The 26,420-nt window shown below is 42.5% G+C and overlaps 1 protein-coding gene across 1 annotated transcript; it reads left to right on the top strand.

The window, feature by feature from the left end:
* The first annotated feature begins 14,202 nt into the window (after positions 1 to 14,202).
* On the top strand, positions 14,203 to 26,411 carry LOC128442055 (tumor necrosis factor receptor superfamily member 14). The gene is made up of 10 exons (XM_053424248.1): positions 14,203 to 14,342; positions 15,892 to 15,988; positions 17,083 to 17,219; positions 21,460 to 21,553; positions 21,736 to 21,861; positions 22,497 to 22,652; positions 24,749 to 24,836; positions 24,944 to 25,113; positions 25,223 to 25,251; positions 25,372 to 26,411. The coding sequence occupies exons 3-9, from the start codon at positions 17,178 to 17,180 to the stop codon at positions 25,243 to 25,245; spliced, it is 699 nt and encodes a 232-aa protein (XP_053280223.1). The 5' UTR covers positions 14,203 to 14,342; positions 15,892 to 15,988; positions 17,083 to 17,177; the 3' UTR covers positions 25,246 to 25,251; positions 25,372 to 26,411.
* Positions 26,412 to 26,420: the final 9 nt, after the last annotated feature.

A 26,420-nucleotide genomic window follows, 5' to 3' on the forward strand; every position in this document is an offset into this window, starting at 1 on the left:
CACATCCAGTCTTCTCCTCTACACCGTGTCAGGCCTCACATCCAGTTTGCTTCTGTCCAGGGTTAAAACACAACATTCACACATGGCTCTCCCTTTGGCTGTGTACAGGTCCATCTGTTTCCAGTCCGTTTTATTTAAAAAAGGTCCTATGAGCCCATCCAGATTTGGAGTAAAATCCAACTCTGGGAAAGGGACGCTGTCTTCGGGGTTCAGCCTTATCCATTTAAAAAGCTCCATGTCTTAAAAGGTGACTGATAAAAAGAAGATATTCCATACAGTTTAAAAAGCTTAAAATCCATTAAGAACAGTGCCATGTCTGAAACCAGACCAATTTTCCCCCTCAGGATGCTGTTTGTCACTTGTCTCCGAAAACATCCTGTGGACTTGCGAGATATTTCTGGATGAACTGTAATCTAAAAGTGGCTATTCTGCTTGGAATGTGCACCAGCCCTTCCCCCCCTCCTCCTTTGGTAAAAACAATACACATTGGGGCTCCCAGTGTAATCTGTTCCAAAATAAATCTGTTTTTATGTGTTAAAGTATATATAAAGGCCCTCCACAAAGCAAGAGCTGCCTGCTATTCAAAACTAATAGAAGAGAATAAAAACAATCCCAGGTTTCTCTTCAGCAGTGTAGCCAGTGTGACAGAGAGTCACAACTCCTAGGAACCCAGTATTCCTCGATACCTAAATAGCAATATCTTTATGACCTTTTTTAATTATAAAATTCAAACTATTAGAAATAAAATCAACCATCTCCTGCCCTCAATTGGCACTAATACCCTACCAAGAACAGAAATATCAGAAACGGCTGAAAATCCTACCCATTATTTATCAGATGTCCTAATACAAAACCTTGACCTTAGCTATGAGACATGGGCTGAGGCAAACCTCTCCAGAGTCTTCCAGAGGTAAAGGTGCACAACCCGGTCAAAAGCCTTTTCCTGCAGTTGTTATGCCTAATGAACTAAAGAAGTCCACAATATCCCAAATTAAAGACACCGGAAGCCAGTTTTGATTCCTCCAGGTATGAGTCCAGGTATATTATCTTTTATTGTCATTCATCCCTCTCCACACATCACAAAGGTCATGGGCCTGCAGCAGCTGCCTCAGTGCACGCCGCAATCCCCTCTGGGGTTCTAGATGGTTCCTGTCTAAAACATCATCTTCTGTAGAATTTTAAATCTCCTCCTAAAAATTTAAAATCTTCAAGTTTAACTTGGTTTAACTTGGTTAAAACCATGTCTATAACCTTTAAAAAAAACACCTACTCCACTTCTAAAGACTCTGGTGTAAAGCTCTTGGAGAAGATGCCGCCCACCACCCTCCCTTCTTGTGCTTAGGTGGCTAAGGACCACCTGCCCTTCCCACTCTCTTTTCCAGTCATTCTCATTTTTTGACTCACTACGAGTTTCTTTAAAAAGAAACACTTCAGTTCTTTAAAGTTTCATTTGCTGGAACATCAGAGACCTCTTCGCCGCGTCTCTGGCTCCGTTTATATTCAACAAACTACCACAAAAACAGGACTGTTTGGTAACCAGGATGTAAAACTTTATTCATCATCTTCATCTTCTTCTTGTGCTCTTCTGGCTTCCTGTCCTGAAGTCGGAGGATTCACTGTCAGCAGGTTCGGTCTCCATGTTGGACTCAGACTCTGCTGTTCCTCTCCCTCCTTTCTTCACTGTTCCTTTGTTTTGCCTTTGAGCTTCCACTGTTGCTCCTGGTCTTTCTTTTCAGATGAGGAACTTTAATCACCTCCTCATCACCCTCCATGTCAATATCGCTTACCCGATCTACCTGTTGGACCCCCCCTGTTCCCCCTCACCTACCTGATCTACCTGTTGGAACCCCCCTGTCCCCTCCTTGTCTTTCCTCACTCAACTGATCTACCTGTTGGACCCCCCCCCCCCTGTCCTTCTTCACTCACCTGATCTACCGGTTGGACCCCTTTTGTCCCCTCCTGTCCTTCCTCACTCACGTGACCTTCCTTTGGGACCTCCCCTGTCCCCTCCTCACTAACCTAACCTTTGTGTTCCTTTGGGGGGGGGGGGGGGGGGGGTCACAGGGGATGGTGTCAGGACTGTCCCACTGTCTTTTGAAGCGACAGTAAAACTCATTAAAGTCATTGGCCAGGTGTGAAATGTTAGTGGAGTGGGGAGTTCTAGGCTTACAATTTGTAATCAGCCTAAAGGCCTATGTATGCTTCTCCGTTTTGACGGACATGGACACATGGCAACGCCTTCTCCGAGCTCCTCGGAGAGCTCTTCGTTCACCTCTGATTTTTCTAACTATCCGTATATAGCACAATAAACCCAAACACAACTACGATTCTGCGATTAATGTGAGAAGTATGTTAAGCCAGCGGAGTTGTCCGGCTTAAGGCCGATATATGCTGCTCATTTTTTATGGACACGGACAGATAGGACCGCCCTCTTCGCCGTGGAACGCTCCCTCTCCGGGCTCCACGGAGAGCTCTTCGTACAGCTCTGATTTTTCTAACTACACGTCGGCATGTCTGAGAACCTACGGATACTCCTTGGCTGTGATTGGTCCGCAACGACAGCATTTCGGAAAGACATAATTTCCGGACCTCAAACTTCCAGTTTCCTTCCCTATATCACAATAAACCCAAACAAAACTACGATTCTACGAATAAAGTGACACCCACTGGGTGTCACTTTATTTCAGCTAAAACTGTCCTTTTTACGCGTATTCGGAGTCAATTACGATTCTCTAAGCTCGTGCCAAGCAAGTTCTCTTTCATGTCAAGCAGCTCCAGCTCCATCAACAGCCTTTGTCTGTTAGTTGCCATCGTTCACTGTGTGTGAGCAAAGCTGGGAGGAGGTAAATAAAGAATCGTGGACTTCTTCTACATACGTCCTGAGGTAGGCTTCTCTAAGCTCGTCTTCCGTTGCGCAACCTACTGTTCTGGCGGTGAATTGTTTTCAGCACACACAGCCTTGGAGAACCATAAATGAAAAAGAGTCCGTCCGATCCGTCCGTCCCCCCGCGTGTAACGGACTCGGAGTAGCATACATCGGCCTTAAGCCCTCTCCAGACAGAGGCAGAGTCATTGACTGAGAACTGGTGTTGGAGTTTCAGAGAGTACAGACGTTTAGCTTCTCTCACCTCCTTGCTAAACCTGTATTTCGACTCTATAAACCTGTCTCTGACCCCGCTCCTGAACGCCTCTTCCTTCTCCAATCTAATGTTAAAGGAGCACTCAGCCTGGCATTTATTTTGTATGGAAAACCCGGATCATGACTATAAAGCCTGGGCTGAACCCAAAAGTAGAGTCTGCCATAAGTACTGGTGTTTAACCCGGTCAAACGTGTCGTAAAGGTCATTTATCCTAAATATATATAAATATGAGAAGAGCCGAACTCGGTTTGGTTGAATCAAGTTTTTATTTAGAAAGCAATGACAGGGTATGAAAAGTTCAGCAGAGCATGGGCATCCAACACACTGCCCGGCACTCTAGCAGTCCCGGACAGTCTCGAACTGATCAGAACGCATCAAAGAGCCGGCGTCTGTATTAATTTATAACAGTAGGTAGTCCATCCTCTTGGCGTTGGTATAAGGAGGTGAGCAGGAGCCTCTCCCAGTCACGCTCCTCTGAGAGTTGCTAGACAAAATGTTCACTTTATGACAGCCTTGACACAGCTGAAGCCATGTAGTGTTGTGCATTGGAGTAAAAATATTATGTTCCTGTTATATCGGCTGAAATGTTCTGTTTGTACAGACATTCGAAACAACTAAACCAAAACAACGAAACAACAATGTGACGCAAACACATTCTAATTTCAAGATTAAATACTAGGAAGGAAAAGGTTATTATTAAATCATTTGTGTGAAGGCCATTATCTTGCTCAAACTGTTCATGCTTTATTGTTAAGACTACAGCTATAATTTGAAATGCTTCTATTTTTATTTATTTAGAGTTCAGTCTGACCCACTCTAGCTAAAATTTTAATTCCTAACAAAAGCCTTTTCCTGGTCCATGGAAATTAGACCAGTCTCTATTGCTAATGAACTGGAGAGGTCCAAAACATCTCAAATAAAAGTGAAATTGTCACTTATGAGCCTGCCCGGCACACAGTAAGTCTGATCGGGGTGGATGATGGACGCCATTACCTCCCTCAGTCTGAGGGCCAGAGCTTTGGACAGGATTTTGTAATCTGTGCACAACAGCGAGACCGGCCTCCAGTTCTTCAACTCTTGTAGGTCTCCCTTTTTCTGCAGCAGGGTGATGATGGCCCTCCTGCAGCTCAGAGGTAGCCTTCCATTATGTAAACTGTTGTTGACTACCTTGAGCAGATCCTGTCCTAAGATGTCCCAGAAGGACCTAAAGAAATCAGCAGGAGGGCCATCTATCCCTGGAGCTTTGCCGCTCTGCAGGCTCATGGTGGCTCTGTGCAGCTCTTCTTTAGTAATGTGTGCGGCTAGCTCCGTGTTGTTGCTCCTGCTTACCTGAGGGAGACCATTCAGAAGGCTGCTGTGCACATCTGGATTACTTGACCATTTACTCTTAAAGAGGTCTCTATAGAAACCGGTAGCACCGTTCCTGATCTCAGATGAGTCTGAGACTTCAGAGCCGCTACCCGTTCGTAAACAGTGAATGGTCTTCCTTTGTCAATTTTTCTGCTCCAACTCAAAAAAGAACTGGGAGGGGACATCTATCTGTGAGATGTCTACCTGACCAGATTTACTGAGACGCCCAGGCATGGCTCCAGTTGTATTACGGCGCACATCCTGTTGTATTATCTTTGATTACTGTTAAGTTCAATCTGAGACATGATGCAGGATGTAACTCTTAGTGATTCCTGTCTAAAGTGGGATTTCCATTGTAGTTAAAATCACCTCCTAAAAACATAAAATCATCACCACTACAGGTTTCAACAGTATCATCTAAAATGTTTAAAAGTGCCACCCTGTCCACCCCATTCGTGGGCGCATAGACATGTTGGGCCAGAGCCCAGCGGGGGGCCCCCAGACACTGGAGCCGAGAGGAACAAAGGGTTGTTAAACTTTGGGCGGGAAAACATCCTCCTGCAGGCTCAAGAATCTCCCCCTGGTGGTGGAAAAATGTCCTGGGGTTTTCCCAGAAACCCCTGCTCAGTTCCAGGCCCCGCCCACTCTGATCTGACCTCTGACACTCAATTGGCTTAAAGCCAGCATCATCCTATGACCAACTCCTCAAGGAGGAGGACCTCTCAGGTAGAACAAAACCACTGAGACATCAATAATCGCAGCCATTTTACCCTGCTCTGAAGACAACACCAGGCCCCCTTCGGGGCCTCCCAGCTGATTTAGTTGCTAAAGGGGGCAACCAGAGTTATTTTCTTTCATTTCTTTCATTGTCTTTTATCTCAGTCGACGTTTTTATTTTCAAAAGGACTTTTGCTCTTTTAACTTGAAAAGACCAAACAGGAAATTGCACGCGGAACAATCTCAGACTGTTCCACTTTCCCCACGGACTTTTCTTTTCCCAACGATCTACAAACGGCTTCCACTGAGCCGCTGAGGAGCACGAGCTCCACATCCCTGAAGAAGAGACGATGTTTCATCCCGTAGAGGAGCAAGACGAATCCGTTCCTATTCGGCCCAGCCGACGCCGCTGCAACCAAGGAACCAGCGCCACCGAGCTTGAGAGGCCACGATCATTCACTGGACTTCTGGAAAATCCGCGCGCCACGCGCAAGCAACACCGCGAAGGTCACAGTAAGAGGCTTTATTGTCTGGGCAGATGTTAATCTAATACGTAGCGTATTGTTTTAATACTTGAACGTATTTGTTTTGTATGAGACCGCCGAGTCTCTAATGTTTAGCGGCGACTCGCCACTTCCGGTTTCCGGTTACGGCCTTGTGCCACAGTTTTTAAGCGCCGTGAGCAGCGTCTCCAGCTCTTTGTGACCGTTTGAACAACTTTAAAGAGACTTTACCGGTCAAACCTCAGCACACAACGCCACTTGGGTGCTGAGTGGTAAAGTAAATGTAACTTGTCTCTGACGGTGCTTTTAAGAGCTTTGCTCTCTCCTTGTATGCTCTCTCTCTCTCTCCTTCTAAACCGACCTATACACACATCCGATCTGTATTTAGAATACAGTTCATGTAACATAGTTAAATCTATATTCAGAGAGGCTGGACACATCTGGAAGCCATGCGGCCGAACGCCAAAGCAGAGACAAAGAATTCTCTTTGTCTGAAAATCCCTTTGTGTAATTCATGTGACGACCACCAGTGTGAGCTCCGGCCACATGGTGTCATTAACATAGACTCCATTTTGAATAACGCAAGTTAAACCACCATTTTGAATCTATTATTGCCACGCCTCCTCTCTCCCTCTCCTCCCATTCTGGCTCTAAATTCATAATGGCTCCGCCATCTTGTTTTGTAGTCAATCCGCCATTTTGAGAGTTTTTAGGCCTTGATTCCACGAATCATGATCGGCCGCCATCTTAGATGTGACGTCACCAAGTGACTGCGTCATCGCCACGCCCCCTTCTTTTTCTCTCTCTCTCTCTCTCGCTCTCTCACACACCCACACACACAGACACACCCACACAGACACACATTGATAGACACAGACAGATACACACACAGATACACATAGATGAATACATGTGTTTTTCTAAATTGTGATAAGCGGCTGCTGTTGTTATCTTTGAAATATGGGAGTTTGTTAAAATGATGAATCATTAAATAACACTAACTTTATTTCACATGCATACACATAGACACACACACACAGAGAGACACTTTGACACAGACACACACACACACACCGAGACAGACATACATAGGTAGACCGCCGGTTTTACATGTATTTTCTGAATTGTGATAAGTGCTGCTGCTGTGTTTATCTTTGAAATATCGGAGCTTGTTAAAATGATGAATCATTGAATAACATTATAACTTTATTTCCCCTTTTTAATAAATGCTTTTGTAATTAAAGTATCTGTAGTCTGTGATTATTTGTGCATATGTATGTGATTGCAGCTGGATTATGATTGCCTGTGCTCGAACTTAGAAACCTTCACTGTTAATTAAATAATTATTAATATTAAATATTGAGATTATTGATTTGACATTTATCATTATGAGACTGATAACTATAGTTTGACTCGTTGGTCCCTGTAACCAGGGTGGTGCCCCGTGACAATAAGCAATGATTACAGATTTGTATTATTCTTAATTGATAATTTTATTGTTTTCATTAATTATTTGAACTATTATTAATGGATAACCGTATCATTTCTAATTAAATGTGTTACATTTCTTAATTAATAGCTTTATCATTTTTGATTATTTTTAAGAAATAATTGTTATTTTAATAATCATATTTCATGATTATTAATAATTAGCCAACGTCAATTCTACTCCTACTATTGCACAACAGACATTTAAAAACACCAGCTTGACATTCTCATTATCAGCTTGCACCTTTAACAATAAACCTGGAATAATCTCTTCTACATTAAAAGAAAGTGGTAAAAAACTCCTGGCAAAAAGAATCACCCCCACATACACTGCAACTGGACTTGTGACTTAAAACCGCTTCCCCATTAAAAGCCCTCCTCCAGTCACTCTTATTGTCTTCGGTCCTGTGGGTTTCTTGTAAAAACATACTGTCTATTCTGTTAATATCCATGAGTTTAAAAACAGTGTGTGTTTGTGTGTGTGTGTCATTTTTAGCATTTCGTCATCGCTCATGCCTTCATCCAGCTCCTCAAACAAAATTTCAGCACTGCGCTGTAACAGGTTCTCCTCAGTTCCGTTCTTTCATTTATGGTCTTGTCTTTTTCAATTGGCTCTGGCTGGCTGTCAGCTTGTTTACCTGCCTGCTCAGAGACATTGTTTTAAAAAGGGAGCTCCCCGCTGTACTCCCACCTCCGGGAGCGGACTCTCCGGAGCTTCGGAGGCTACCTGAACGGCCTCAGTCTCCGGAGCCCCCCCTCCACCCGAGGGTCGGGAGGCTCTGTAAGCAGAGCCCCACCAACAGCAGCCTCGGGCTGGGCAGCTTGCGGAAACTCCCCGCCGTTTAACTGGCGGCCATATCAACTGGCGTATGTTTACCTTTTTCCAGATGTTGATGGTCGGTTGCAGAGCCGGTCGCAGATTCGTCATTTTCACAAAGCGCCTGTGTGTGAAGTCTGGTGATCTACTGAAGGTCTCGCTGATATAAAATCCTACAGAAACCCTTCACGAGTTAATGTGGCCGCCCCTCTCTCCATCAACGGGACCACGGTGGAGCGAGTCAGCAGCCTCAGGTTCCTCGGGGTCAACATCAGTGATGACCTGTCCTGGACCCATCACACAGACTCCATCAGGAAGAAGGCCAGACAGCGGCTCTTCTTCCTCCGCAGGCTGCGGAGGCTCAACATGGATGCCAGGATTCTCTGCAACTTCTACAGGTGCACCATAGAGAGCATCCTGACTGGCTGCATCACCGCCTGGTATGGCAGCTGCACCGCCCTGAGCCGTAAGGCTCTACAGCGGGTGGTGTCTTCCTAGCACATCACCAGGTCGGCGCTACCATCCATGGAGGACCTCTACACCCAGCGGTGTAGGAAGAGGACCAACCAGATCATTAAAGACCCCTTTCACCCCAGCCATTTTGCACTATTGCACACACTTGCACTATTGTTTCTCTTTTTTTTCTTCAGGTGTATATAAATATTTAAGATATGTATATTTTATTTCTATTTCAATTTGTTTTGTATTCTATTTTATCCTGTTTTATTTTTATTTTTCTGTCTGCTTTTAATATTCTGAGCATTGTCATAAGAGAGCCTGTGACCCAAGCATTTCATTGCAAGTAACTGCTTAAATGTAATCGTTGTGTACATGACAATGACAAACTCTTGAATCTTGAATCTTGATCTCATTACGCCACTGTGATGCTGAGATAGTCATCCCGCCTCAGATAAATGTCTCGTTCTTTGCTTTGTCAGCTGTATACGAGATGTGCTTTGAGGTAACGCCCATGTCATCTGGTGATAGTCCGAACACAGAATAAACGCTGTATACTTAATACCAGTTTACAAATCTGATGCTCCTCTTCATAGGAGACACAGGGAGTTATGAAGAACATACACGCATGACCAGCTCCACTTAAAGTGTTTTGTTTGACGCTAGTGATCATTACAATGCGCTTACACCAAACAAGTTGCCCATGTAAACATCCCCTCATATCAACAAGGCGGAAGCTCAAGCAGTGTTTTTATGAGTAAAATTGGTGAACGTGCTTCTAATGGACGTGTGAAGCTTCACGTGTCCTCCTGTCGCTGCGGTTAAAGTCAGCAGACAGGATTTTAAAAGATGTTCTTGTTGTTCTCGATGATCAGGTTCATTCATCGGAGAATGAAAACAACCCAAACGCTCATCAGAACGGGTGTGTTTGTTTTTCGTAGTTTCTGTAATGCAAGTGTTGTTTATCTGTGTGAAATCAACAGATGATCTGTCCGAAGTGTGTTGTCAACATGACACATGTGTGATGAGGCAAATCTGGAAGACTAACTTAACGTCTTCATTGTCAACGTGTTGTGTATTTCTTCTCTTCTGTCAGATGGCTCCGTTGCTTTGCTGGTGCTGTGTCAGTCGCATGAGTAAATAAAGTTCACTGTATAATTATGACAACTCTGGCAAATTATAATAGTAATAAATAACAATAATAAAACTATTTATATTAGGGATGCACCGATATGGAAATTCTTGGCCGATACCGATACCGATATTTAAAATAACAATCTGGCCGATAGCCGATACCAATACCGATATTTGTTTATTTTCTTTTTGTTATTATTCATTCACCTTTTTGTGCCAGAAAAATAATTAAATCATTATTTAAAAAGCAGATTTATGAAACAATCTTTGATTTAACTGAGACATATTATGCCCATTTTACCGCAAGTTGAAATGGTTCCTCGGGATCTTAATGAAATGTCTGTAACATATTTTGGTCAAAATACGACAAGGATAATTTAAAACAGCACCTTTTTACCCTGTCTAAAACAGCCCTGTTAAAGTATCATTATAGAGAACGCTCTTCTCATTGATTTACGGTAGCAGTATTTCCCGTTTATTAGATGTGTTACGGCTTCTGTGTGTATGACGTATGTTGTCAATTCCCTAGTCACCTGTGCATGAGACGGATGAATAGAGCCGATGCAAATGAGAATAAAGTACTTAAACAGACGCTACGCTCATACTTTTTACACCAAGTTACACTGCATGAGTCAAGATAACTTAACAAGCCCTCCTCAGTTTTACCTGTTTTTAGTGTCGGGCAGAAATCACATCGCGTCAACACCCACCGTGGCCCTTCGCGATGCTTGTTTTAATAAAACAGTCGGATTCCCCTGGTCTGCACCAGTTCTCAGTCAGCTGCTAGGGCTGCCCAGGGTGCCCCCCCGCGCGAACAGAGGGTTCCCCCAGCGGTCGCCGTAGCTGAGGTGATCTGCGAGAAGGGCCCGACACGCGTCCAGAGTGGCCGCCGCTGACCGCGTACCCAGTCCCCTTCAACGGCCCGCCTTCCGCGCCGGCGATGGACACCGCCCCGCGGTCCAAGATAAAGAAAGCCCCCCCACCAGTGACGCCGTGAGGTGCCACTGGATGAGGACCTCCCGGTGCCGCACACTGAGCCTCCGGTGGCGCGGAGAGGAGGGCGACGGAGCGACTGCTCCCCCAGCCGCGGTACGTGCCCAGCGGCTTTACCACAAATATGAACATCGGCCAATGATATCGGTGAAAGTCAAGTTTATTACCGATAAGCCGATATCAGTAAACGAGGCGAATATCGGCCGCTACCGATGTTCGGCCGATAAATCGGTGCATCCCTAATTTATATCTAAGCACATCTGGTGATATACATCTGACAAAGCAAAGAACATGACATTTATCTGACGCGCGAAGAGAACCCAGCGGCTCGGTGGCGTAATGATATCGTCATCAGGCCAGAAGCTTTTAGTGCTTCGGCTCGTTGTTTCGTATCCCGTTCAAGATTTTTGTACTATTTTCTTTTTTTTAACCATTTGATTTATATTGCTGTCTCAACGTGATGCTGACAAGGACACATTAACTTGTGAAGGGTTTCTCTAGGATTTTTATTTCAATGAGACCTTCATTAGATCACCGCACCTCACACACAGGCGCTTTGTGAAAATGACGAATCTGCGACCGGCTATGCAACCGCCCATCAACATCTGGAAAAAGGTAAACATATCGCCAGTTGATATGTCCGCCAGTTAAACTGGGACACCGGAGCTGCCGCCGCAGGAGCGCACAAGGTGCACCTCCTCCCTGCACTTTGTGTCTCTGATGTCACACAAAAACCATATAATTAAACCCCTCAATTTAAATAGAGAATGACAGGTACAGATCCTTGGTGTTGTCTCTGAGGAGCATCATCCTCGTGGCTGGGTTAACGAGTGGGAGAATAGGGTTAAAAGCAGGGGCGTCGTTAGGCCTGTTTTAGGGGGGCTGAAGCCCTTCTAAAATGTTGTTCAGCCCCCCCAAATAATTATTGAGGTTTTTTTTCAATTTTTTTTTTTTAATTAAACTATTGCTTTACACATGGACAAGTTATTTATAACTCTAACATGCAACATATGTGAGTGCGTTTCTGGTTTCTATGTTTTCTCCCCCTTCAAATTACAATCCAATAGCCTCTCATCATACTTAACGATAAAAGACCGGGCACTAGGACCTTGGGGAGTCTGCATCGCTGCTGCGCTGGCTTTCTCACTCTGCCAAGTAACATCTCTCATCAAGACAGCAGGATCTGTAGTTGTTAACGATTGTTACCTGCTTAAATTTAGGTTTACTTGAGGCAAATGAAAGGGAATATTGTAATGAGCTATGTTAACACTAAGCTAGCTAGCTAGCTATTTTGTTAGAAAATGTCTCCAGTGAGCAAGAGTGTAAACGAGCAAATTTGAAATGTAAGAAATAACTATCGACAGCTCTCTATTCTTTGCATTAATATCTATCTCTAGTATTTTAAAACAATAATATCAGTGCCTATAGAATGTTGTTGTTCATAATCAGTTCATATTTGTGTTGTCAAATTTCACAATGACCCTGAAATTCCGTCTCTTCTGTTATCTTATACTGAATGAATGCAAGCAAAGATACAGAGAAAAATCACACTCTTTCTGATTGAACCAATCTATGAACTGTATGAAACATGGATATCCGCAGCCCCAAATGAGCCCAAAAAAAATTGGGGGAAACATTCCGTCTCCTTAGGGGCTAAGACCCCCTTTCTTTCAATCCTAGAAACGCCCCTGGTTAAAAGTATGGTGGATCACCTTCACCGTATTGTCCAGACACTTGACAATGGCCCCGTTAATATGGGAGGCCGACTTGACCGAGGAAATAACCAGAAGATTGTTAAGATGTCGCAGATAAATTGGCCCTATATATTTTCTGGAACTGAAACAGTGCAACATATACAGTGTTGTCTACTATGACTACTACTATGAGATCTCATTACATTTAATTTAAGTGACGCTTTTAATCTGTCAGATAACTACTGTGAACATGGTCTGTCTTTAAATTTTGTTCAACTTTCACTTTCAGATATCGTTCTGATATCTGAAAGAGTGGAGTCTGAATACTTTGAAAAACAACAATTACTTGAACGCACCCCCACCTCTGGGACCACGTCAAAGTTTGGTGAAAACCCTCAGTAAAATCACTCGTCCACATCCTGCAGTCATCATGTTATCAGTTATCATGTCCGATAAACATCTGCTCACACATGAAAACCTTCAGCACACCAGACAGCTCATGTGCCTCGGTCAGTTGGTTCATTCTGAGACATGATGCGGGATATGGCTCTATGTGATTCCTGTCTAAAGTGGGATTTCCTGTGCAGTTAAAAGAGACCGTGCGCGTCTTCCGCTTTCCTGGCTAAACTTCAACCCGAGGCTTGCCTTGCAGGCTTTGGCATCGCTGTGCCCAGACCCTGACATTTTCCTCTTCTGTGTTACTTAGCACAAGAGGTGGGACCAAGTCATTTTTTTGCAAGTCCCAAGTAAGTCTCAAGTCTTTGCCCTCAAGTCCCGATTCAAGTCCAAAGTCAAGACTGACAAGTCTCAAGTCAAGTCCAAGTCCTGCAGTTTGAGTTTCGAGTCTTTTTGAGTCCTTTTGATCACTGAGTAATAATATATTTACACAGATCATGTATGCTTTTTAAATCTGTATTTATTTATTAAAACAAGTGCAATTGAAATTTTTTTGCTGACATTGCACTTCCCTATTGCACTATTAACCAATCATTTTTAACATTTAACTCATATTTTGCAAGAGTATTCTTCATTTTAAACCACTCCTACAGAATGAACACATTTGAAAAAAAGTGAAACTGTAATTATTTGTACAAAAGTGCTAACATTGTATTTAGCATTTTAACTAGTTCCACAGCAGTTTCTGTCCTGTCCTGTGCTTATCTCATCTCATTTATCTCACCTCATATTGTCTGTGTGTGTGTACATGTGAGAAACATAACAAATACTTGAACATAACAATGAACGGGGTTGTGCTTTTTATATGTCAGGGCCCTATGCTGCATTGCATTTGCAAAAGACCAAATTGGCCAAAAGTCTGTCAGTCATTTGTGCACGATGGGGACGTAGTATGATTCCACCAAGTGCCGCTGCGAGCCATTTTGGTGCCCTAAGCATAACTCCTCTATAATTACATTAAATAATCATCAATAAGTACAAACAAGAATAGTCAATCTTCTTTAACTTTTTTTGAGCAATTTAATATATCTCTTGTTCTGCCTTTTTTGTGATATACATGGCTAAAAGGTACCTAATATTTCTATACTGAAATAATATCGGCATTATAATTGTAAGCTAATTTATTTAATGACGTTATTGTTGAGGGTTGATTTGTATTTCCGGTTTTAAGTGGGTTGTTGGTAGTGACTCTTATTTTGAAAGGGGGTTTTAAAGGAAGTGGGTGCTGTCATGAGTGAAGTTGTAAAATGAACTGAGGATAAACGGGTGTGCTGTCCCGAGCGCATGACCTGCTCTCGTGTCCTTTGTCTTATGAAACAACCAAACGCTCGGCTACATAATTATTATAACTATGATGATTTTTCAGTTGCTTTTTTTTTGGTGCCCCCTCAGGACTTGGTGCCCATGACAGAGAGAGAGAGAGAGAGAGAGAGAGAGAGAGAGAGAGAGAGAGAGAGAGAGAGAGAGAGAGAGAGAGAGAGAGAGAGAGAGAGAGAGAGAGAGAGAGAGAGAGAGAGAGAGAGAAACAGAAAGTATACTACGAAGAAACGAATACCTTTTCGCTCCGATTTATGGATCCTGGACATTCGAATCTGTGAGTAAACACCCGTCCGTCACTGTGAAATGAAAACTAACTGCCTATTGACGGAACCTGCAGAGTGTCTTATATCTTATCACATTAACCACGGACAGCAGACTGAATTTCTATATAACCTCTGTATGTTGCATTATAAAGAGCGGGAGTGAGCCAGTAGATTGTTAAGATGTTCCAGATATATCGGCAACATCTTTGCTGAAAGGAAACAGTGAAACAGATACGTAAAGCTTAAACATCTCATTACGTTACATTTCATTTAGTTGACGCTTTTATCCAAAGCTGCAGCAGTTTTATTAAAGACGAGAATTATAAGTTCGGTAAAGATGTAAGCATATTCACACATATTCACTAGATGTCAACTATCTGCTTGCTGTGTACTGGTGTTATCATGGACGTTTCAATGTCAGGGAACTATGGCTATCTCTGTGGTCAAGTCAGCCGACAGGGAAATTCTACTGCACCCATATACTGACATTTATGGTAATCGGATTCGAACTGACAGAAACGGGAAGGAGTACTCGAAGTTAGAAGAAAAACATCCGGTTTTCAAAATAAACTGACATGGAGCGTATACAAAAAACATGATTGAAAATAAAATGGATTGGATTATATTCACAAGAAGTTTATACCATCTTACCTGTGTCATTTTTATGAATAGCAGTTTTACTGTATCAATTTAGAGATTTTACAAAATAAAAGTCACACATTTTTAGCTTCAAGTAGCAGATATCGGGATATTTAAAGTACTATAAAAATACTTTGCTCAATAATTCCAGAGAGACACTGATATGCCTGTGTTCAGGACCTCTCAGACTATCCACATACTGAAGATCAAACATTTTTACTGTACAGATTAAGAGATTTTGCAAAGTAAAGTCCAACATTTCCACTGTGGAATAGATCATTATTGGATATTTCAAAGTACTGTAACATACTTTGCTCAATTATTCCAGAGAGAGACTGATATGACTGTGTTCAGGACCTCTCTGACTATCCACATAATGAAGATCATAATTTTTTACTCTATCGATTAAGAGATTGTCAAAGTAAAATCCAACATTTCCATTCAGGAATATTTGGATTTGCAGAAAATTGAAGGCTACTAGTTTACTAGTGCGCTGCATCCATGTTGGACTAGCTAACATGCCAGAGCTGTTAAAGCTTACTAGTTAGCTGGTAAGACTTTCAGCATTACTATTTCAGTCCAGAGGGCTACTAGTGCGGCAAAAAAAACACTAGTAGGGACTTCAGTGCTACTAGTGCGATGCGTAGTGCTAATATTAAAGTTTCTGTTGTAACTAGTTGAACAAAAGTGCCACTAGATGCTGAAAAGAGTGACTAGTAAGATTTTTTATTCAACTATAAAAATGCCGAACTAGTGCGAACAAATTTCCAATTCTTGCTGACAAAGACCGTACTAGGGGAGGGGACTGACATGTTAAATTAAGGATATGGAATAAATGCTCCAACGACTTGCCATAGGGAAATACTGTTAATGTCTGTTAACATGGTCTGTGTTTGAGTTGTGTATAACTTTCACTTTCAGGTATCGATGAAGGGTGGAGTCTTAATATTTGGAAAAAAAACATCACGTGAACACACCCCCACCTTTGAACACATCAGAAGTTTGGTGAATACTCTTGGTAAAATCACTTGTCCACTTCCTGCACTCAACGAGTGATCATTCAGAAAAAAAACATCTGCTCACACATGAAACCAACTCTTGGATGTGTGAGCGTGGTGTGTTACAGTATCATTATTACACTATTATTACAGCCAACAACCCATGTAGGCTACACACTTATCTCAAATCCACTCGATCTCACTGAACCGTGGAACCATTTGCGAACTTTGAAAGGGAACATGAATAAGCATGAACTTTGGACTGTGAGCAGAGAAATGGGCTGTAAAAGCTGACCTGACTCCAGTGCTAGGTGTAATGATTAATGTTATCTGCCTGTGAAGACACTCAGTCATCCAGATCATGATATATCAGAGTGCAAGAAAACAGGTCAACTGGACTTGGTTAAGTTTCCTTGAGGTTACCTGAGAGGCTGGCCCCACCCTGCTGTTGGTTTCACTGGGAGTTGTTGACACACCTGCCCCCTGGGGGTCATGTGTCCTAACGTGTGAATTGCAGTGAAACTTCCTGGGGAGGGAAGTCAGGACTCTGTTGTATGTTGTTGAGAGGTTGTGTCTTAACCCTCCTCTTCTGTTCAGATATGTTTTTTCTAGTTTGACGTACATGACTTCCTTCACTCCTCTTTCAAAACATCTGTCTTTCCTGGCTAAAATGTGGACTTCCTTTTTTGTTCAAATGAACGTCCATTGTCCTTTAGATGTAGGCAGACTGCTGAGTCCAGACCTGAGTCACCAGTTCTCCTGTGCTTTGCCATGTGTTAATGAAGAGGTTGTTTAGTTTCCCAATTGTAAAGGTCTGAGCATTCCTCACTACATTCAACTGCATGTACCACGTTGCTGTGCTTCTGTCAGGGTGTTTGGTCTTATGGGTGGACCAGCAAACAGTTAGAAATAAAGAAGCCTCTTGGATAACACGTGAAACGTCTTCAAGAAACTCAACCAAGTCCTGTTTACCTATTTTTTTGCACTTGAATATTAATGTTACCACTCACTGAAAATTAAAGAAAGACAGACTTTATTAGATTAGCAGCAGTAATGTTGATAGGTCCCCTGCTGTTCTGTGCGGTTTGTAAATCTGAGTCCTCTTTGTTTCCAGATGTGTCCCTCTTTTTGGGGATTTAAAAATCATCTCCAGCCGGATCTCAGTGATGGTGACTTCAGCTCAAGAAAACTGCCAACTTGCCGTTCAACATGAATCTGAGAAGTAAACATTTGGAGGCTGCATCTTTGTTGGTAAAGTTGCGTCACACTGCCCCTCGCCACCTACAGTTCTGATCCTCTTTTCCTCTCTCTGTCACTTATTAGCCGTTTTGTAGACATGTCCTGTGGAGGATCTCCATAAAATTTGGGGCCTTACTTTCTCTGCAATTTTCCTTTCACACATGCACAACAGGAGGAGATTCTCCGCTCAGACAAGTTCACAACAAAAACGTAGTAGGGGAGAGCGGGGTAATGTGGGACATCGGGTAATGTGAGATATGTTTCGTATCTAGGCAACGAAACATATTTGTGGTCATGTGACCATTATGTTTTCAAGCCCCTCCCATTCCCCCCTTGCCATGAAGGAGAAGTTGGTGCTGGTGCTGTTTGTTTTTTGATAAAAATGTGTTTTTTGCATGTAAAAGTAAATTTTCTTGCTTTGAACTTAATCAACTGAATCAGGTAGAAAAACTTATATCATACATGTTGGTGAACTTCCAACATATAAAACCATGTGATTGATGCTAGCTGAAGATTAGCCTGAATTGCTAAGAGAAGTTGTTTTTTCTGAAACGGTGGCTGTGGGGTAAAGTGGGACGAATGCTGTGGGGTAAAGTGAGACAGTGCCTCAAGTTTAGTCTTAAACATATTCTAGTATTATATTACATTATATATGTTTTATTTTTTAATGTCATAAACATTGTAGAAAAGCCATCATGCCAAGAAACTATACACCAGGAAGACAACCTGGGGCCAAACACCCCTCGCAGAGATAGAGAGTGCAGCCGCTGAGGTCATTCAAGGAAAGAAGTCCTTAAGAAAATCTGGAAGGGATAGAAATATTCCAGCTTCCATGGCCTTGCTCCAGTTAAGTGCCGTGAACTGGCATTTGAATACGCAGAGAAAAACAATATACCTGTCCCTGCCAATTGGACAGAGAAACAATGAGATCACATGAATCATAATAATCATAAATGTGCTTAATTGACCAATCCCCATGATTCTGTTACTAGTCCGATATTAGTGGTTGTCAATCTAGCTGTCGGGATTTTAACTATTACCACATGTGTTGTTATGGTAGTATTAAAGTGGAAAAAGTAAGTGGACCACTTTGCCCTGTAGCTGGGGTAAAGTGGGACACAAGCCCACTTTTTTAAAACAATCATATTTTCACTGCCGTTTGTCCTGAAGACATTCTGATAATTTGTATTTCTAGAAAACATCCTGAATTAATGGGAAATGTGTAAATGTTGTGATATATAAACAAAATATAAATAGTTTTATTGTTATTATTTATCACTATAATAATTTGCCAGAGTTGTCATAGTTACACAGTGAACTTTATTTACTCCTTCGACTGACACAGCACCAACAAAGCACGCAGCCATCTGACTGAAGTCAAGAAATACACAACACGTTGTTCGACAATGGAGACGTTAAGTTAGTTTTCCAGATTTGCCTCGACACACATGTGTCATATTGACAACACACTCGACACACTTCGGACAGATCATCTGTTGATTTCAACCAGATAAACAACACTTGCATTAAAGAAACTACGAAAAACAAACGCATCCGTTCTGTGATGAGCGTTTGGGTTGTTTTCATTCTCCGATGAATGAATCTGATCATCGAGAACAATGAGAACATCTTTTAAAATCCCGTCCGCTGACTTTAACCGCAGCGACAGGAGGACACGTGAAGCTCCACACGTCCATTAGAAGCACGTTCACCAACTTTGCTCATAAAAACACTGCTCGAGCTTCCGCCTTGTTGATGTGAGGGATGTTTACATGTAGCACTGGTTTGGCGTGTGCGCATTGTAATGATCAACAGCGTCAAACAAAAGCACTTTGCGTGGAGCTGGTGACGCGTGTGTGTTCTTCAATGCTCCCTGTGTCTCCCATGAAGATGAGCGTCAGATTTGTAAAGCCTGGTATAACGTTTATAGCGTTTATTCTGAGTTCGGACTATCACCAGTTGATCTGGGCGTTACCTTGGAGCACATCTGGTGTTGTACATCTGACAAAGCACAAAACGAAACATTTATCTGACGCGCGATGAAGATTTCAGCAGCTCGGTGGCGTAGTAAGATCGTCAGCAGGCTAGAAGCTTATAGTGCTTCAGCTCGTTGTTTCGAATCCCGTTCAAGGTTTTTGTACTATTTTTTTTTTTTTTACCATTTAAATTTATATTGCGGTCTCAAAGTGATGCTGACACGGACACATGAACTCGTGAAGGGTTTTTGTAGGATTTTTATTTCAGCAAGACTTTCAGTAGATCACCGCACTTCACACTCAGGCGCTTTGTAAAAATGACGAATCTGCCACCGGCTCTGAAAAAGAGCGTCAACATCTGGAACGTCGCCAGTTGCCATGCGCGCCAGTTAAACTGGAACACCGGCGGCTGCACTCAGCGACGGCCATAGCGCCGAAGCGGAGGAGTCCGCTCCCACCGCGTCGGTGGACGCTCCTCGCGCTGAAGTGGCAAAGTCCACTCGCGGTAGAGTTTTGAGTGGTGGGGATGCCGTGAGTGGGGGGGACGTTTCACAGCCTGGAGGAGAGACTTCAGAGGGATAGAGTCATTCAAAGAAATTACGTGTGACTGAGGATGTAAACAAATCCCTTCAGTCTGCAGCCGCAGAAATTTCACAGGAAAGAGAACAAGTTGAGGAGGTAGGTTCCTCAGATGCCACGGAGCACTTTGACAACATCAATGGGGGACAGAGTCTGTCAGTTAGTCAGGCAGTCAGGCCACATGTGAAGAAATGGAGGACGAGTCAGACTTAGAGAGTGTATCATCTGTTGGGACCCCAGCTAGAAGTACCTCTCTTTACACGCTGGAAGAAATTAACAGTTTTCTAGACGAAACCTTCGGGAGGGCTGTTAAAGCAGAGGAATATTTTGAGGACACTGATAAATTAATTAGATCTGTGGCTGTTTTAAAAAGACAGGTTGGGTTTGAACAGTTGGACGAGAGGAAACGATACCGTCTAAAAAAAACACATCACGACCCTGAGGAAAGATGCGAAAGGGAAAACAATGAGAAAGACGAGAAGCACGGCAAAATAATCAGGCTTCACATGGTGTTTTCTCACTCTTCAATGACCTCTGATCTCATTTTTTTCTATGAGACCTGGATGGTGGTGGTTCGAGGAACCGCTGTTTTTGTTTTTTATAACTTTATGAGTCCGAAATACTGCAGTCTGCCAGCCTCAGAGCCAACCTCGGACGAGCTGGCTGCACCAAACTGGGCCATCTGTTAAAGATGACAGCAACAACGATAAACACCCTGCAACATCAAGTCTACCAGACTGCTCAACAAAGTGTTGGAGGAGGGCTGTGCCGACCTGCCGCAAACCAGGAGTTTTTTGGCAAGGAGCCATACTCTGTGTGACCAGTGTGAGCAGTCGGAAAACCGTTTTCCCCTGCCTGTTCATCACCCCAGCTGTAGGGGAGTGGCAGGAGAGGGGTGGTCAGCTGTGGTCTTCCCAACCCCGCACCTGGACACCTTTTCAGACTGTGGAAAGAAGTCTGTTTTCCCAGAACTGTGTAAAGGTTCACATTTTTCACTCGCTGGAAGGGATGAGAGAGTCGAGTTGGACTGGGCGGTTGGAGCCACACACTTCTCCGAAAGGCAGCTGGCAGTCCTTGTACAAGCTGCCCATTGAAGAACGGACAGCAGACCTCCAGTGGAGGGTGGTGCACGGGACGGTAGCTACAAACCGATACAGAGCGCAGCTTGAACCCGGAGCTGTGGGAGGGGTGTACCTTTTGTTATCAACCTGAAACACTTGAACAGTTTTTTTTTTTCAGGGCCCTCAGCCTGACGCACGTTCTAATTTGTTGAAACGATGGTTTCAGGCCTGGGAGAGGTATTTTCATTTGGTTTGTTCATTTACGGTCCGAAATATTTTGTAAAAAAGACAGCTATAAACAACATGTTAAACATGTTAAGTTTGTATGGATGTGTGCATGGGTATGTACATGCGTGTTTGTATATATATATTTATGTGTATATGTGTATGTGTGTGTATATATATGCATATATCGGAAAGAAGCTATATGTATTATTTACTAACATTTTTTGTTTGGGTTTTACACCTGGTGTTTGATGTAAGAAGTGTATTTTGTTCCTGGGAATGCACAATAAATGGATTTTGAAAAACCTCTCCTCTCCCCTACTCTCCTCTCCTCTCCTTTCCAGTTTTTGACAATGTCAACATGTCAACCAAGTTTCACTAAGGTGAAAACATTTGCCCTGTCCTTCACAGATATTTTTGGTCAAAGTCTTCCGTGTGAATATGCTGAGTTGTCATCCAACTGAGTATCAGACAGGGAAAGAATGCTGTCCTCTTTGTCCCCCAGGTAAGATCCTGAACGAGAACAATAGGCTAGAATTTATTTATTTATGTTTTGGCTTCTTCTATTGTAAGTAATACAAATGAAATTGCAGCACATGTTACAATGTTACGTTATAACCTTCCTCAAGATGATTTGTCTTTGTTCAACAAACATTTCATGAAAGTAAATAGTTTTCTCTTCTACAGGAAATCGTGTTAAAACACACTGCACAGAGTTCAGGAGCACTTCCTGTTTGCCCTGTGTGAATAACACCTTCATGAATCTTCCCACTGGACTTACCAAGTGTTTCCCCTGCACGACCTGTGGTCCAGGTAGATTTGTGTGCTGACATTTACTGTAGGTTTAAAATCATTAAGGAGGCATGTTACTGCAAGTCTTACAGTGTGTGAGCTGACACGGGGCTGAGCTGTTCTGATGATGTTTTACAGTGTCACTGTGTTAGTCTGATTAGAATAGTTTCCTGCATATTACTGATTTGGCATAGATGAAACTGGGATAGTGGATAAGGAGTCACAAGAGCCTCTTCTTGCATAACTAAGTCACAAAACATATCCCATGATGAGGTTCGTATTTTTAGTTCTTCTTTTTTACAGTCAAGTTATGAGACTCTGCTGTGCTCTGTGGTTTATCTCAGTGGGACTTGCAGTAATGGCAGAAGTGTGACATTTTACAAAAGTCAGTTGTTCACTTCATATCTCCTTGTTCCTGCCACAAGGAGATCAGTCCACTCTGTTGTGTTAACGGCTGTTTTATACTTCACCCTCGTAGACTTATAGATTGGACAATTTATTTTATGTCCTAAAGATATAATAAGAACTAAAGATTAGTTTTAATGATATTTTGCCAGACAAAAAAGGCATATTTGCTGTCTCATAGAATACATAGTTCAGCATTTTTCTATCTTCATATGTGCCCTCCTTCATATGTATCCTCTATGTGTCGACAGCTTCTGGTCTGCAGACAAACACTTCATGCACAGCAACAACGGATTCAGTTTGTGAACCTCTGGAAGGATTCTACTGTATAGACCGCATAGGGAACAACTGTGCAGCTGCACAGAAACACAAACAATGTCAACCAGGGCAGTACATCAAACTCAGAGGTGAGTTTTCTAATACTGACTTAAAGATTTTATCTTTCAAAACTGTGAAAAGCTATGAAGAACACAGAGCAGCTTATTTGAGCCATCCAGTCAATGAATTGTCAAGTGGATTTCCAATGTTTCAACTAAAGGTTTTGGCATGGTGTTAAATGTGACACCCAGGGCGAGAGATATGAATTTTTCATCCTGACACGTCTTTGCATTGACTTTGAACGTAATCTGGACGTTCGTTATAAAAGCACCATTAGGAATAGCATAAGACATGTCTAGACTTAAATAGAGAGGGGCAGACCAAACTTTCTGCATTCCTTCTTAGCTGAGAGTTGAGAACTCGTTCAGGTCACACAGTTCCATTCTTAAAATGAGGCTCTGCGTTGTTCTGGCGTTCAGTGCATACGTACCTGACACCACATTTCACTCCAGTAGGCAGATATATTGGACCTGGAGCGTGCACAGTCAATGTGTACAATCAACGTGGACACACAATTTGGTCTGCATACAGACATCCACATATGGGTCTGTGTATTGTTTTACCCATCTTCCTGTGCAACTATGGTAATAATAGCAATAATAATAATAACCTTCTTTCAAAAGAGAGAGAGAGCTGAGTGGCAGTCTGACACAATTAACAATAATTTGACAATTTTGAAAAACAGCCTTATGTATAAGGTGTTGTTTAATTTAGTTATTATTCATATTTTTATTCTTACTACAATTTGCCCCTGTGCTGCTGTGTTGACTGGGAAATGCAGGATTGTTAAAGGTACATCTTATCTTACCTTAATTTACACATTACTCAAACCAATGTTGCAAAGCAAAAAAAAAGCATATATAAAAACAAATAGTGAATATAGTCATTAAAGACAGTTCAGTGATCCAGGTGTGATGAGATAAAAGAATGTAAAATAGTTTTTGTATCTTTGAAATGTAACATAGAAGAACAGAATTCTGTCAATGTTCCTTAGTTTATAGAATCCTGTTAGTATGTTTAGTGGCATGCTGCTCTACAGTTCATCACACCTCACATAAAAAGGAGAGAATATGAACAAAGAAATGTTTGCTGTTCAAAAACATCAATGATCAAATATTTGTTTACCTTTGGAAATCAGACAAGACTGAACTACTTTTCCTTCCAGGGAAAGACTCTCCCATCCACGACCTGACTATTAACTTTGACAACTCTGTGTTAACCCCCACTCAGACGGCTAGGAACCTGGGCGTAACACTCGACAGCCAACTCTCCCTTACTGCCAACATTACTGCAACAACACGGTCCTGTAGATTCATGCTGTACAACATCAGGAGAATACGCCCCCTTCTCACTCAGAAGGCGGTGCAGGTTCTGGTCCAGGCTCTGGTCATCTTACGTCTAGATTACTGTAACTCCCTCCTGGCAGGTCTACCTGCTAGCAGGTCTACCTGCTAGGAGCCAGAATGCAGCAGCTCGACTGGTTTTTAACCAACCTAAATTCACTCACACTACTCCTCTCCTCCGCTCCCTTCACTGGTTACCAGTGGTTGCTCGCATCCGGTTCAAAACACTAGCACTTACGTACCATGCTGTGAACGGATCAGGTCCAGTCTACATCCAGGACATGGTCAAACGTTACACCCCAGCTCGTTCAGTCCGCTCTGATTTGGCTAATCGGCTCGTTGCTCCCTCACTGCGAGCTAAACACTCATCAAAAACACGACTGTTTGCCGTCCTGGCTCCTAAATGGTGGAATGAGCTCCCCATTGACATCCGGACATCAGAAAGTTTACACATCTTCCGCCGAAAACTAAAAACATACCTCTTCCGACTTCACCTTGAATAAAAAAAATACTAACAACTTTTGAAACTAACACTTTAGTAGCACTTAAATGGCACTTACTTATAGCACTTTGTAGTTTTGCTTTATTTTGAAGAAATTGTACTTTATTGATTCTTATCGTCCTTGGTATGTACCCTCGGGTTTGAATGCACTTATTGTAAGTCGCTTTGGATAAAAGCGTCAGCTAAATGAAATGTAATGTATGATGTCAAATACCACTTTGCTATATAATGCTAATATGATGTGTACACTAGTAACTGTGTATAGTTTGTGTTTGTACAGGAACACCCCTCACAGACTCTCAGTGCTCTGAATGCAGTGATGGAACATTTTCTGATGGGACGCGTACGTCTTGTCAACCACACACACAGTAAGTAAAGAGTCACACTAGACATGGACGGGCCTGGTTTCTTACACTAACAGTGAATCTGTGGTGCATCTACATGGTCCTGTGAAAATGTTCACCTGTCGTTCCAGATGTGAATCACAAAACTTTCAGCTGATGCAACCAGGAACACCTTCAACTGACGCTGAATGTGGAAATTTAAAAAAGGCACCAACTGCAATCATCGTTGTAGTGGTTGTTTTGGGTCTTTTGGTGGTTGGTTCATTAGTCACCTGGTTTTTGTGGAAAAGACATCTTGCAGGTACGATGTGTGTGTGGTGGAAGAAAATGTTCTCATGGATGATAAGACCTCCGTCAAGTCATGATGTCGTTGGTTAATAGCTTTCTCCTTTGTTTTGTTTCTTTTACAGGAAAAAGATCAGCAACCATTTAACCAAGGGTACGTTTGTTACTCTGTTTTTCACAGTGTATGTTCTGACTGTGTGTATGTTATCTGCTTGATGACAATACTTGTTTGATGAAGGTAATTTGATTATTTAATTTAACATTTCACTAAAAGGGAAAGACAACCAGAAGCGAAACTGGGAAGATGATGGAGTGAAAAGCAACAGTTGAGGACTGTCTAGACTAGAGCCACTTCTAGACATGACCTCCAGAGGATGTCTACAGAATTGGGTCCAGACTCTCGCTGGTGTTTTTGAATGTTTGAAAGAAGCAACACTTCCTCCTCTGGCTGTGTGTGGGAGAGCCCCGTGGCAATCACCACTGCCACACTGGAGCCCAAGGTGGGGCTCGACGCAGCCAGAGACGCGGAACGGCAGGAAGGAGCGGCGACCAGACGGGAGCTGGAGGAGAGGGACCTGATGCTGGCGGAGCGTCAGCTGGCTCTGTTGGGACCCACACCCAACACTGGAGGCGACGGCGAGCGGGGCTCCAATTCCGCGTCCCAGCCCCGCTTCAGAGAAGTCAGCGGGGCTGGGAACAGATGTCAACTTTTTTGTTCCATCACTGTTTGTGTCACAATTAAGTGTAATTAGGTATTTTGCACCTTCAAAGTACTACGTATATTGTGTTGATAAAATGGGAAAAAGTCTGTTTAAGTCTATTTGAATTCCAGTTTGTAACAGTACAAAATGGGAAAAAGTTCAAGTGGGGTGAATACTTATGCAAAGCACTGTACATTTGTTTTTCAGAAGCGAAACATTTTCAAAACCACTGGTTTGGTTATCAACAATGTGTTTTAACAGCTTGTTATATTATATGTTTTTTTAAATATGTCGAATAAATGTATTGGAGTATAAAATATAATAATTATATATCAGAGTAGATGTATGAAGTAAAAAAGTTGGAATACAAAAGTGAAAGTGCTACGTGATGTCAAATGAAAAATTAATATTTGTGACATTGAGAAGTGTAAACTCTCATATCTGCAGAGGAGGATCTATCATGCTTATCTTGACGTGCATATGCTCTTCTCTTGAGGTCAAAGCAAAGCTAACTCTAGCCAGGTTTTGATAAACCATGTGTTTGCCATGTGCAAGCAGCCCAGACTAATTCATTGTAGAAAAGATGATAAAATGTCCCTAAAAGGCGCAAAAACCTGTGAGG

This window comes from Pleuronectes platessa, chromosome 6 (genome assembly GCF_947347685.1).
Source record: "Pleuronectes platessa chromosome 6, fPlePla1.1, whole genome shotgun sequence".
Taxonomy (NCBI): Eukaryota; Metazoa; Chordata; class Actinopteri; order Pleuronectiformes; family Pleuronectidae; genus Pleuronectes; species Pleuronectes platessa.

What these genes read in the sequence shown, in the direction of transcription:
- LOC128442055 (XM_053424248.1), top strand. Translation starts at nt 17,178, where the DNA reads ATGAATCTGAGAAGTAAACATTTGGAGGCTGCATCTTTGTTG. An exon ending in CTGCACGACCTGTGGTCCAG is followed by an intron (nt 21,862 to 22,496) that starts GTAGATTTGTGT and finishes ATGTGTCGACAG; the next exon opens with CTTCTGGTCTGCAGACAAAC. An exon ending in GTGGAAAAGACATCTTGCAG is followed by an intron (nt 25,114 to 25,222) that starts GTACGATGTGTG and finishes TTTCTTTTACAG; the next exon opens with GAAAAAGATCAGCAACCATT.